At 42.9% G+C, this 12,619-nt stretch overlaps 1 protein-coding gene across 3 annotated transcripts in view; it reads left to right on the top strand.

Annotated features, from left to right (window-relative positions):
• Positions 1 to 12,475, top strand: part of ZNF592 (zinc finger protein 592) — a 97,635-nt gene extending 85,160 nt beyond the window's left edge. For all 3 annotated transcript variants that reach the window (XM_084641836.1, XM_084641838.1, XM_084641837.1), the window contains exons 8-9: positions 6,176 to 6,311; positions 9,560 to 12,475. In XM_084641836.1, coding sequence (XP_084497962.1) covers positions 6,176 to 6,311; positions 9,560 to 10,057 — 634 coding nt within the window. In that variant the 3' untranslated portion in view covers positions 10,058 to 12,475. The remainder of the gene's footprint in view (positions 1 to 6,175; positions 6,312 to 9,559) is intronic.
• The last annotated feature ends 144 nt before the right edge of the window (positions 12,476 to 12,619 follow it).

The following is a 12,619-nucleotide window of genomic DNA, read 5'->3' as shown; positions in this document are numbered from 1 at the left end:
AACTGTATGTTATTAACTTGGGACGCTCTTCACTCTCTTCTAACTAATTTCTTCTCATCTTGGATACATTTGCAGCATTGTCTGTGACCAAGCTGCGTAATAGAAATTTGAATTTTTTTTCACAGTTTGTTATAGCTTTTACTGCTACTTCTTGTAAATATTCTGCTGTGTGTGGATTTCCTGATGTATCAATTGTATCTGTAAGGAAGACGTTTCCTTCTTCTGTTGTCCCACAAGCACATACAACAGGATCATTGTGGACATTGCTCCACCCGTCAAGACTCAGGTTAACAATTTTACCCTCTAGACCTTTTGCACACTGCTCAATTTCTCTTTCATACACTTTATCCAGCAATTTGCCTGTGACATTTGCTCTGTTGGGTGGACTGTATCCTGGTCTTAATGACTGAACCATGTTAATGAAGTGTGGGTTCTCAATCATACGGAAAGGAGAGTTTGTTGCATAAAGAAACCGGGCAATTTTTTCAACAATTATCTCTTTTTGTAATGTGCCGGTTCTTATCACCAACTTATCTGTGGTTGTTTCTGGATGACGGAGATTTTTTTTCCTTTTTACTACAGGTGATATATTGTGGCTATGTGACATACATGATGTGACTGAAACACTATCATTGGCAGATAACTCTGCAACTATAGAAAATGATGGTGATCTTGAAGGTGGATAGTCTTCAGAATCCTGTATGTTGAGGATAGAGTCTCCTAAGTCAATGCAGTTATTTAATTATTATTACCATACTGCTCATTTAGTACTGCTCATTGCATTCCCTGACGCTCAGTACTACTTTAAAGGTGAAATTGTAAAAGGAAGATCTGCCTATTTCAGCTATTTATTTTTTATCACAACTGTATCTAAAATGATAGTACCATAGAGTAACACCTATATTTTTTGCTCAAACATGAGAATTGAAGAATAGTCCAGAAGGAAGACAGGCAGTCCTTAAGAAAGAAGGATAAAATAAAAAAGTTTACCAACCTGAAGATTCTGCATGTTCAGACATGTTCCTTTCATCATCTTCAACGCAACTTCCTCCTGAGAAGGAACGCTTCTCATGATGATGTTTCATTTGGGCAACCAGGCCTTGCATTTCTTTGTTGCACTGGTTTCATTTTTCACACATGTCTGTCTTACCCACAGGTAGATGAACTTCATTAAAATATTCCCAAACTGGGTCTCTTTTATGGCCTGCTGCCATTATAGGTTTTCCCTTCTAGTGAGAGAATGGTATGGTAGATTTCAAATCAAGGAAGGCTGCACTCAGAAAGACCTCAAGACTTCTGGAATATGCTGCTCAAACAGTTTCACTTTTGTTTCTCCTGCCTCTCCTTCCCTTCTCACATTCATCTCCAGACTTCTTCTCCTTGTCCAGATCTATTCCGTCCCCAACAATCTTCTATTCATTGAACTTTTTGAAACTTTGCACTTTTAGAGAGAGGTAAGGGATTGACTCTGTGTACACAAATTTGCAGAGGGACAATAGGGTTGAGGTCTTATTTCTCACCTCTATATATTATGTATTTATTTATTTAAAAACATTTTTGCTGTTATCTCTGGAGACACAAATCCACAGTTTGAGAACTGCAAAACTAAGCATCTCTGATGGTATCTTCTAGACTGAACACTGAGTCCCTTTGGGTAGATAGAGTAACTTAAATAATCTATACCGAAGCCCCTGGAACCCCATTAAGATTGGGTCTCTAATCGGTGAATTATTAGAACTCATTTACAAAACTTTTCTTAAACATTACATGAATATATTGTCTCATACTATAGAATTAGAATTTATAATCCCTATTCCGTGATGAGATATCTTTGAGCTATAATGTATCTTAATTAAAACTATAGATAGGTTTTTCCCTCAAAAAGCATTTTATCAAAAAAATCCAATTTAAATTAAAAACATCTGATTTTTTTTTTAAATCATTGATTTTTATCCACCCTGATATTCAAGAGACAAAATAGCCAGTATCAGTCAGGTTTATGACTAAAACTCAATAATGCTATAGTACAGGGAAAAGTTTCAATGTGATACCAGTCTCTGGGAAGCTGTCTTGTGCAGTGCTGTTACCTTCATCTTACACAGACAAAGTGCTCCCAAAGTTACACATTTCAGCTAGGAGTATTTATAGGATGATTTTACAAGTTACAAAACCCTTTACCTATCATTAAAATCCAGCCCATCATTTTATCCCATTTCCTTAACTTGTTCTGTACCTTTCTTTATTTTTGTTTTGGACACTACAATTCCAGGTACTGGTCTGTGAAGGTACCTCCCTAGCTTGTACTAAGACATAGAATTTATTATATGTTTATGGTCAGTTGTACTATTGCAGCGTATTGTGGGATGCAGCTTAGCATGAGTGAACAGAATTCAGGAAAAATAAGTCAGTTTAGCTCTTACAGCTAACCAGGGATTCATATAATATGGTATAGACTAACCAAACATGAATGTTGGCTAACACTTCGTGGCCTTGCACCTTGTGTACTCAGGTACACTTGTGGAAAATCAGTGTGAAGTCTGTGTAAAATGCTATTGTGATGGTGCCCCCCATAAGGCTTTATGGAAATATGCTTATGAATGTGTGTGTGTGTGTATATATGAATAATATAACTGGAATATGTTTTATGCTACATTTGCCATGTAACATATCTCTGTGAAGGTTATGATCTACTGAATCTATATATCCTATTTGTATGCGTGTATCATTTTTGTATTCAAAGTTATGAATATTGGCTGTGTACTGGCTTTATTTCTAAGTAGCCTTAGTAAGCATTTGGTCAGTCTCTCGAGAAAGGAACGTGCAAGTTAAATGGCCAGTCAAGAAGCACTTAATGGACAATGGATCTTGAAGATGCCAATCCACATGTGAGCTTTCCCAGGCATGTGGCTTGGCTGGTAAGAAACTCAGTCATACATGGACATGTGACTTGTCCATGACTCCAAAACTCCATTTTGTAGCTGGATTCTACACAGGGGGAGAGGAGGGTGTCCACCTACAGGAGAAAGTCTATATAAACCCCTGGGAGACCCCTCCATTTTGTCTTCTGCTGGCTAAGGAGATAGCCTCTCCACCCCTAAGGATACCTGAAAGAAACTGGAACAAAGGACAGTAACTACAGGGGGTGTGAGTGACTGCTGGACCCAGACTAGAAGGAGACTAGTCTGTAAAAGGAAGCTTACTGGGTGAGGTTTTTATCTGTATTCAGTTTTCTTAGACATAGACTTGCGTGTTCTATTTTGTTTTGCTTGGTAGTTCACTTTGTTCTGTGTTACTACTTGGAACCACTTTAATCCTACTTTCTGTATTTAATATAATCACTTTTTACTTATTAATTAACCCAGAGTATATATTAATCCCTGGGGGATGGGGGGCAAACAACTGTGCATACCTCTCTATCAGTGTTATAGAGGGCGAACAATTTATATTCTACGCCACTGTGATGAGTTGGATCACAGAAACCCCCTTGGGACTGCCAACTGTGCCAAGACTAATACTGCCCCTGCTTTCCCTGCCAGCTTGGGACTCCAGCACCCTGTCTTGCTGAGCCAGACACGCTACTCTGCTGCAACACAGACCCAGGGTCTGAACCACATACCCCAAAGCTGCAGACTTAACTGAAAGCAACGTAAGAAGTGTTCCTCCCTTTAACACTCAGATGCCCAACTCCCAATGGGGTCCAAACCCTAAATAAATCCATTTTACCCTGTATAAAGCTTATACAGGGTAAACTCATAAATTGTTCGCCCTCTGTAACACTGATAGAGAGAGATGCACAGCTATTCCCCCCACCCCACCCCCAAGTATTACTACATACTCTGGGTTAATTAATAAGTACTCCGTCCCACCCTCATACTCGGGACAGACAGAAAAGGAGTCCTCTATACATCCCCACAACCGGACTAGGGCCCTGGTATGGCCTGCCATGGATGTAACCCCATGTGCCACTCCCTTGACATTGGCCATACTGGGATCCGTGGGCCATGTACAGAGCACAGTTTGAGAGGCCTCCCATGGAGCAAAGCCAAAGGCCTACACATTGGGCATCTCCATCGGTCTCTCGACCACCAAAGACTGAGCCTCTCCTTATAGTGGACGAGGAAGAAAAAACAGAGGAAGAAGTTCCACTGCCACTCCATTTCTCCCCCTCTTCCCCTGATGAGGCTATCCTGGCTCCACCCCCTACGTCAGCCAACAACTTTAAACACATTCAGGAGCTGTTTCGCAGGATAGCAGACTCCCTCCAGATTCCTTTGGAGGAAGTGAAAGAGCAACAGTATAAACTGCTCGACGTCCCGCAGACATCCTCCTCCTTCAAAATAGCCCTCCCAGTTAATGAGGCCCTTCTCGATCCTGCCAAGGTGGTATGACAGACCCAGCGTCCATCCCACCAACCTGCAAGTGGGCAGACAAAAAAATATTATGGTCCTGCAAAGGACATGGAATTTCTTTTTTCTCGCCCCGCTCCAGATTCCTTACTTGTCAATGCCAACCTCGATCCACCCCTTATGACAGGGATTGGAAGCAATTGGTTCTATTTGGCTGCAAAGCTTATTCATCTGCTATGCTCCAATTCTGAATATACAACTAAGAGGCTCTCATGGCCAAATACAATTATCTCAATTACTCCAAAATACAGAAACTCTGCCAAGACTTTCCTGATGACAAAAAGGAGCAACTCCAGACACTCATATCCAAAGGATACCATTTGGGCCATAGAGCTTTACAGACTTTCTTGGACTTCACAGATCCTGCTGCCCATTCCATTGCAACTGCCGTAGTCCTGAGGCAGGCATCCTGCTTGCACATGTCCAGCCTCCCTAAGAAGGTATAAACCATCATCGAGAACCTACCTTTGAGAGCCCAAAATTATTTGCAGTGCATATGAATGAATCCCTACACTCACTTAAGGGCTCTCTAGCAACTCTCCACTCTCTCAACATTTACCCACTAGCGCTGAAGAGACAACCGGGGAAATATCAACCTGCCTGCAATCCTGACCACCACAGTACACTCCCTATCAACAGTACGACAGAAATCCCCTACCAAGCATAGACATACAACTCCTCAAGGGGCTACCTCTCACACATCTTTGGTCAAACAATTTTGAAGGTGTGGTTGAGGCCCTGAGAACCCTCCCCCTGGTTCAGTCACAAAAACTGTCTCCAACATCCCACCAGTTTGGTGACCATCTAGACCCTTTCTTTCCATCATGGCAGCTAATTACCTCCAACAAGTGCGTTCTAAAGATCATCAAGGAAGGATTGTCCATCCCATTCCTTTCTATCCCACCCACCCTTGCTCCCTTCCTGTCCCTCTTCAGGGACCCTTCTCATGTATGCATTCTACAAGAAGAAATAAACCACCTTCTGCAACTGGGAGACATAGAGCCAGTCCTATCTCAGCACAGGCGGTAGGGTTTTTATCCCCATTATTTTCTGATCCAAAAGAAATCTGGTGGGTGAAGACCGATCCTAGACCTTTGAAACCTAAACAAATTTGTCAAACTGCTACACTTCAAGATGGTTACCCTCTCCACCATTATCCTAGCACTGGAACGGGGAGACTGATTCTCAGTCCTCGACCTCCAAGCCATGTATTTTCACATCACAATACACCCTGCCCACAGATGGTTCCTTCAATTCATCATGGCAGCCAATCATTATCCATTGTAAATGCTTTGAGGCAGGGACTGTTTGTACAGGACCTAGCACAGTGGGGCCCTGATCTCAGTTGGGGCCTCTAGTTTGCTACTGGAATATAAAAGAACGGATTATCGTGCCACCACACTCCTTGATGCTTTTTGGATACAGACTAACACCGCTACTCTCTGATACTCATTATTTGTCATTTCAGTACCTTTCATACTTGGGAATCTTGCTGGTTACTTACTGTAGCAAACGTAACTTTAAGTAGATGAAGTATTTTGTCAGAAATACTAATAAATAATAAAATGCTATGTAGTGTAGGGAGCACTCCTGCATCTTCTGAGATGATCTAATCAGTCAGAATTCGGAGACTAAAAACACCTTTATCTGTAGCCAGTGACATTTCTTACTGACTCACAATTCTGCATTACCAACAGGCTGCCTACAATTAAATCAGCAGAAATGTGCTTTTCACTTCGCTAGTAACTTTCTTCCTTTATGTTTTTAAGGTTCTGCACAGATGAAAATCGGACATTTCCTCAGCCTTCCATGCTGGAGAATCACATCAGCCTTATGCATGGCATCAAAAACCCAGACCTGTCCCAGATGTCCAAAGCAAAAGCTCCAGAGTGTGACTCAACAAAAGTAATTTACATGGTTATACTGAAAAATAAATAGTGGCTTGTGAAGTCCTCTACCCCCCTCCGCCCCCACATTATCCACCTACCAGACTGCGGGGGAGGTTGGGGTTTATATCCTACAGCAGGGTGGTGGTACTCGGGGCTTTAGCCTCGCAGGGGGCATCAGGGCACAAGAACTGCGCCCCAACAGGCACTGCCCTCTGGGGCAGGTTGGGCATGTCTTGTGGCTCTCAAACTTTTGAAGATTATCTTATGCAGCTTGGAGGGTTATTAAGTTTGGCCACCTCTATATATACTTACAGGGTTTTTTGAGCTATATCCTAGAAACTAGTGTATGCAGCCAGGGTTATTTACAAGAGTATTGTCTTAGTTAACAGTGTAGGTCAGAGAACAACCAGAAGTATTGTGTTTGAACCAAAACTCAGAGTTAGGGAGGCAAAATTTATACCGCCGTTTTCACTCTTACATAATTTTAATGGAAAAAACAGAATTCTGCTTTACTGCTGTAACTTTCCATACTGGGGCTTTGCCAAAAGTAGAATTTTTCTGGAAAGTTTCTGTTCAGCCGTTTTAAAATTATTGTTAAGGAGCAATCAAGTTAGTGGGTAAGTAAAATACCTTTTCTCACCTTATAAACAATTATTCACATTTGGTTTTCCTTTTTGTTTTTTGGTAGGTGGGATGGGTCACACCTTAAAAATGGCTGATCTTTAAAACCTCAAACTTTGGAAGCAAATATTAATGGATTTATAGTGGTAATGACTCTCCCACATGGAATACGCTGTATAGCATGGTTCCCAAACTAGGGGCACCGCTTGTTCACGGAAAGCCCCTGGCGGGCCGGGCCGTTTGTTTACCTGCCGCATCCGCAGGTTCAGCCGATCACAGCTCCCAGTGGCCGTAGTTCGCCGTTTTCCGCCAATGGGAGCCGCAGGAAACGGCGCGGGCCGAGGGATGTGCTGCCACCGCTTCCCGCAGCCCCCCTTGGCCTGGAGCAGCGAACCGCGGCCACTGGGACCTGCGATTGGCCGAACCTGGGGACGCGGCAGGTAAACAAACCGGCCCAGCCCATCAGGGGCTTTCACTGAACAAGCAGCACCCCTAGTTTGGGAACCATTGCTGTATAGTAAATTAATATTTAACAGTCTAATCAATAATCCAAAATATCAAATGTATGTGCCCTATGGGTGAATTAAGAATGATATACGAGCCTTAACTTTTTCACTTCCTGAGGTCTCTGTATTTAGAATGTACAAACTCAGTGTTTTCTGTCTTGAACGCTCAATTAAGAAGCCAACAGAAGACACCAAAACCCCCTCAACGCCTGTGCACCTCTCTTGTACACACTCACACAGTCCAGGAATTTGATTGTGGAGCACTCCCCCTCCTGAACCACAGATCTCTGCCTAAAGATTCTCTGTATTTTATCTCATTACTCTTAGTTATAGCTATGTACACTCTAAATAATACCGTCTCCTTAATGTCTACACCTTCTAGTCTATAACAAACACAGTCCAGGAATTTTTTATTTTATTTTGCACAACCATATTGCACTGCAGTCTCAGGTCCAATTTACTTTGTTGTCACACACAAATTTCTCCCTTCCATTAAATATTTGTATTCTAAATTATTTCCCCAAACATAACTTAGCTTGAATTTTTTCATTATTTTCTTCTCTCATCACTTCCATTTTTAAAAGGACTATTTTTTCCTATTGAAATACTTTTAATATCCCTGCAATAGGAGAAAGAGGGCTGCTTCTTTCCCCTAGTTAGAGCTGGGTAAGTTATATTTGTTGTATAAATTATTCAACCAATTTCATTATATTTTTTTAACTGTTACAGTCTTAAAAAGTGGGGTAGATTTGTGCTGAGCTGTAGTTGCAGTTGTTTCTTTTATTTGCATTGGGGTAGTGCTTAGGGACTGCAACCCAGATCCAGACCTCTAGTGTACTAGGTACAGTACCAGTGCAGAATAAGAGACAGTCCCTGTCCCGAAGAGATTAAGATCTAAATAGATAAGTCAGACAAAAGGTTGGGTGGAAAGGATGTAATATACAAGCGGAATGAACATTGTGATAGTATGCAAATGACATGATAGTGCGAGTTATTTTGTTGGTTCCTTTTGCTTTTGTTTATAATTTTGCCATGTGGGGTTTTGTTGGGAGGGGATTAGCTGCTGAGAGAGATGAGAGGGGGAGAGGAGTAGGGAGGGAGGCTGAAGTGGAGAGGCTGAGAAGGAGCTGGAGCAAACAGCCGATCAGCAGAGGGAAGAAAATGTCCAGAGTAAAAATTGTAAAAAGCTGCCAGGAGCGAATGATGTCATCACATCTCAAGTTCTCTGCTTCAGCTGCTTGTCTTTGCTCCTGCTGGCTGAGCTTCCAGCAGTTTTTCTTCCCTAAGATCACACGCTGAGGAGAGAATGATTCTAGCAGGCATTCAGTGGGACTACATTCCAGTCTCCTCTTCAGCCTTACCTATTTCCATTCATCTTTGCCATCTTCAGCTTCTTCCCTTTCCCAGTCCAGCTGGTCAAATCAGGCTGTTTTTTCCTTAACAATGTCTCTAGAGAAGCCCTTTGACCAAACCCCTTCTCCATGCCTTGATCATCCCTTTCCTCAGCTGTTTCAGCCTCCTCCATGGTCCTCTCTACCTCTCACCCTGCTAGTCTATCCCACATGCTATCGATAAAATAACATACCTCCCCCCTCCTCTGATCACGTTACATTCCTTTTCAAACCCCTTTGTCTTCCACATCAAGTTCAAATTCTTCCCCCTTCAGAGCTCTAGACCTGTCTTCCATCCCTGTTCTCATTTCTCTTTACTCTCCTTCTAACTCCTCCCAAGCCTTCCTTAAGCCTGCACTTACCTCAAGCAGCTGTTTCCTGTGTCCTTCTCCCACTTTCATCTTTGCATCTTCTGTTCTACCCATGTGCATAGAACTCACTGCCCTGGTGCACCACACCGCTACATCTCCTTCAGATAATTCCAGAGAGCCTTTAACCTGTCCTTCATGTTCCTTTAAACTGTATGGTGTCTGTTTAATTCTAACTGTGAAAAGGTGGGTGAGGTAATATCTTTTATTGGTCCAACTTCTATTGGTGAGAGAGACAAGCTTTTGTGCTACACAGAGTCCTTCTTTGGGTCTGGGAAAGGTACCAGTATTGTTGTAGCCATGTCAGTCAATTCAGCAAGCCAAAGTTCTTGCTCTTAAGTGGATATAATAATAAAGACGTTTTTAACATTTTTTTAGGCAAAATCTCCAAAGAGAGTGTCTGCAGATGCTCCAGGACAGATGGAAACCACTGAAGTTCCACCAGCCAAAAAACTGAAGGCACATTGGAAATGTGCTAAATGTGGATTTGCAACAGATATCAGTACTGAATTTCAGGAACACATACCTCAGCACAAGGCGGACAACTCCACTGCTCAATGCTTGCTCTGTGGCTTGTGTTATACATCTCACATCTCTCTGAACAGGCACCTCTTTATTGTTCATAAAGTAAAAGATCCAGTAGAAGAAGAGGAGGAGGAGGAGGAAGAGGAAAGGGAAAAGTTACAGACAGAGACAAATGAGAATGGACATGAAGAGTATAATAGAGAAATGAACACTACAGTGGAAGAAGAAAATAGTTTGAAATGCAAAATGTGCAAGAGTGACTCAGTGCTTTGTGCACACAGTCAGAGGTGTGGCATGGAGGATTCCAGTAGCAATTCTCAGAACAATCATTCAAATGCTACTAAGATTTAAGAAAAGAAAAATTTTTACTCAAAATATTGGGTGGAAATCAAGCAGATCTTTGAAATATCCTGTTTATTTCTTGGGCTGGACTGTGCTTTCCATTAACTTTTTTAATTTGTAAGGGAAATAAAAACTGCTTCCACCTCCATAGCACTGAATCTCTGCCAGATCAGAGGTGAAAAGAGAAAGCAGGACAAGAATCCCCACTGGAACTTGTCTGACTCCTAAGGATGCAGGAGCACTTTCTGAAGCTGCAGTTTTCTTTCTGAAAATGAGCTCTCTTCCTTGAGTATGTACTGCCTCTGCCTGGAGCGCTAGCCTTGCCTCCTTTCTTTTAGTTTTCTTCTAATATTTAAATTCCCCTTCCAACCTTCTGCTTTATCACTCAAATCCATAAGACTGTGTGTCAACCAAATACACTTGTCAGGACAGTACAAACCTACGTTAAATACTCTTCCATCATGCAGCAGATGCAAACCATGGCTTTTTCATTGCCCTAGAACAGGGGTGGGCAAACTTTTTGGCCCGAGGGCCACATCTGGATATGGAAATTATAGGGCAGGCCATGAATGCTCACGAAATTGGGGGTTAGGGTATGGGAGGGCTCCAGCTTGGGTGTGGGCTCTGGAGTGGGGCTAGCGATGAGCGTTGGGGGTGCAGGAGGGTGCTCCGGGCTGGGACCGAGCGGTTCAGAGGGCGGGAGGGGGATCATTGCTGAGGCAGGGGCTTGGGGCATGGGAGGGAGTCAGGGTGGCAGGCTCTGGATGGCACTTTCCTCAAGCAGCTCCCAGAAACAGCAGCATGTCCCCGCTCCAGCTCCTATGTGGAGGTGCGGCCTGGCAGTTCTGTGTGCTGCCCTGTCCACAGGCACTGCCCCTGCAGCTCCCAGTGGCTGTGGTTCCTGGTCAATGGGAGCTGTGGGGGGTGGCGCTTCAGGTGGAGGCAGCGTGTGGAGCCCTCTGGCTGCCCCTATGCATAGGAGCCGGAGTAGGGATATGCCGCTGCCTCCGGGAGCCATGCAGAGTGGACCAAGACCCCGAGCCTGCTCCCCAGCTGGAGCGCCAGAGCGGGGCAAGCCCCAGACCCCACTTACTGGCGGGAGCTCAAGGGCTGGATTAAAACTTCTGGAGGGCCAGATATGGCCCCCGGGCTGTAGTTTGCCCACCTTTGCCCTAGAAGTATGCCAGGTTCATCTTCTAGTCTTTCCATGAATGTTATTGAATCAAGTTGTGTTATAAATTTAAATCACCATAGAAGAGATTTATTTTGCAGCCTCAGTCATCTTTTTAATTGTTTATATAAATATTGCTAAATCATCTATACTTGTAAGTGATTTACAAAGCACATCTCACACACCAACAAAGGCCATCAACTGGGGAGTTGCCACAGTTAAAGCCTTTGGTGGCCAGACACCAATGTAGCTGCACTGCTGCAAACCCCGCTGAAGACAGAGCCAGTATAAGATTCAGTTAGCACCTGTGCAGTTTGTCCCGGTTTCAGACAAGAATAATCTGCACAGTGCATATTGCAGCACATAAGAGCTTTGCTTGTCTGCACTAGGGAGGATGCACCAGTACTCCAGGGACAGCTGAAATTCCCAGGATAGACAAATAGAACCTGCCTGTTGCTGTATCAGCTGGAGTGGTACAGACTATATACTTTCAATCACAGGAATGAGAAACTCTGCAAGAGAAATGTACTTAATCTGCTGTAGGTTGTTAGCTCCTTGTTTGGGAGAAAAAGATACTGAAGCAGATACTGTGATTACAGTAAGAAAAGTCAGTCTAACACCAGTGTGTGTATCCTTCTGTGCAGCATATAACTAAATCAGACTCCTAGCACTACTAGCAGCCGTTCCAGTAGCATGGAATGTTCCAGACACATGATGAGGCAAGGAAGAGAGTAGCATCCATAAAGGTGTTTGAACTGAGAGAGCACCATACTGTAATGCTTCCAGTACTCTAGCTCCTTTGATAGCAGATCTCCCATCTTTACTCAATTTTATAAATTACTTTGGAGACTTTTTATTTCCGTATAGTCATATTGACTCTTCACTGTTTCCGTGCTGTTTCCTTATTTGTTCTCTTCACATGCTTTGTGTAATATAATTACTTCAATACACTTTTTATGTTGAGACAAAATCCCGCTCATTATTGTTCACTATGACGTTTAACTAATTTAAAAACTATTTATCTTATTGGATTTGAATTGCTTACTTTCTTGTCTTGATGTGTTTTGATACAACCAGTTTGGAACTCTTTGTATTTTTTGATACTGTGTACATTAGCCTAGGGAATGTTTTACAAGGTAGCCTATGTAGAGTAACAATAGCAGGGGTCACTCCCAAACCATCACATATCTATTTAATCTGCAGTGGCATTTGTGCCTTGCTATAATGTTTACTTCAAACTATTTCAAATAAAAGCATCCAAGAACATGCGGATAGGCTCCATTCTATTCTAAGCAGGGTGGGTAAGCCAGTGCAAGGTACATGGGCCAGCTTGCCCCTCAGGCATTTCCTAACACATACTCTAGTGCAGGGGTTCTCAAATTTCATTGCACTGTGACTCC

The sequence above is a fragment of the Lepidochelys olivacea genome (assembly GCF_965140295.1).
Source record: "Lepidochelys olivacea isolate rLepOli2 genome assembly, chromosome: 10".
NCBI lineage: Eukaryota > Metazoa > Chordata > Testudines > Cheloniidae > Lepidochelys > Lepidochelys olivacea.
The sequence above is the reverse complement of the archived record's forward strand: the minus strand, read 5'-3'. Positions and strand labels throughout refer to the sequence as shown.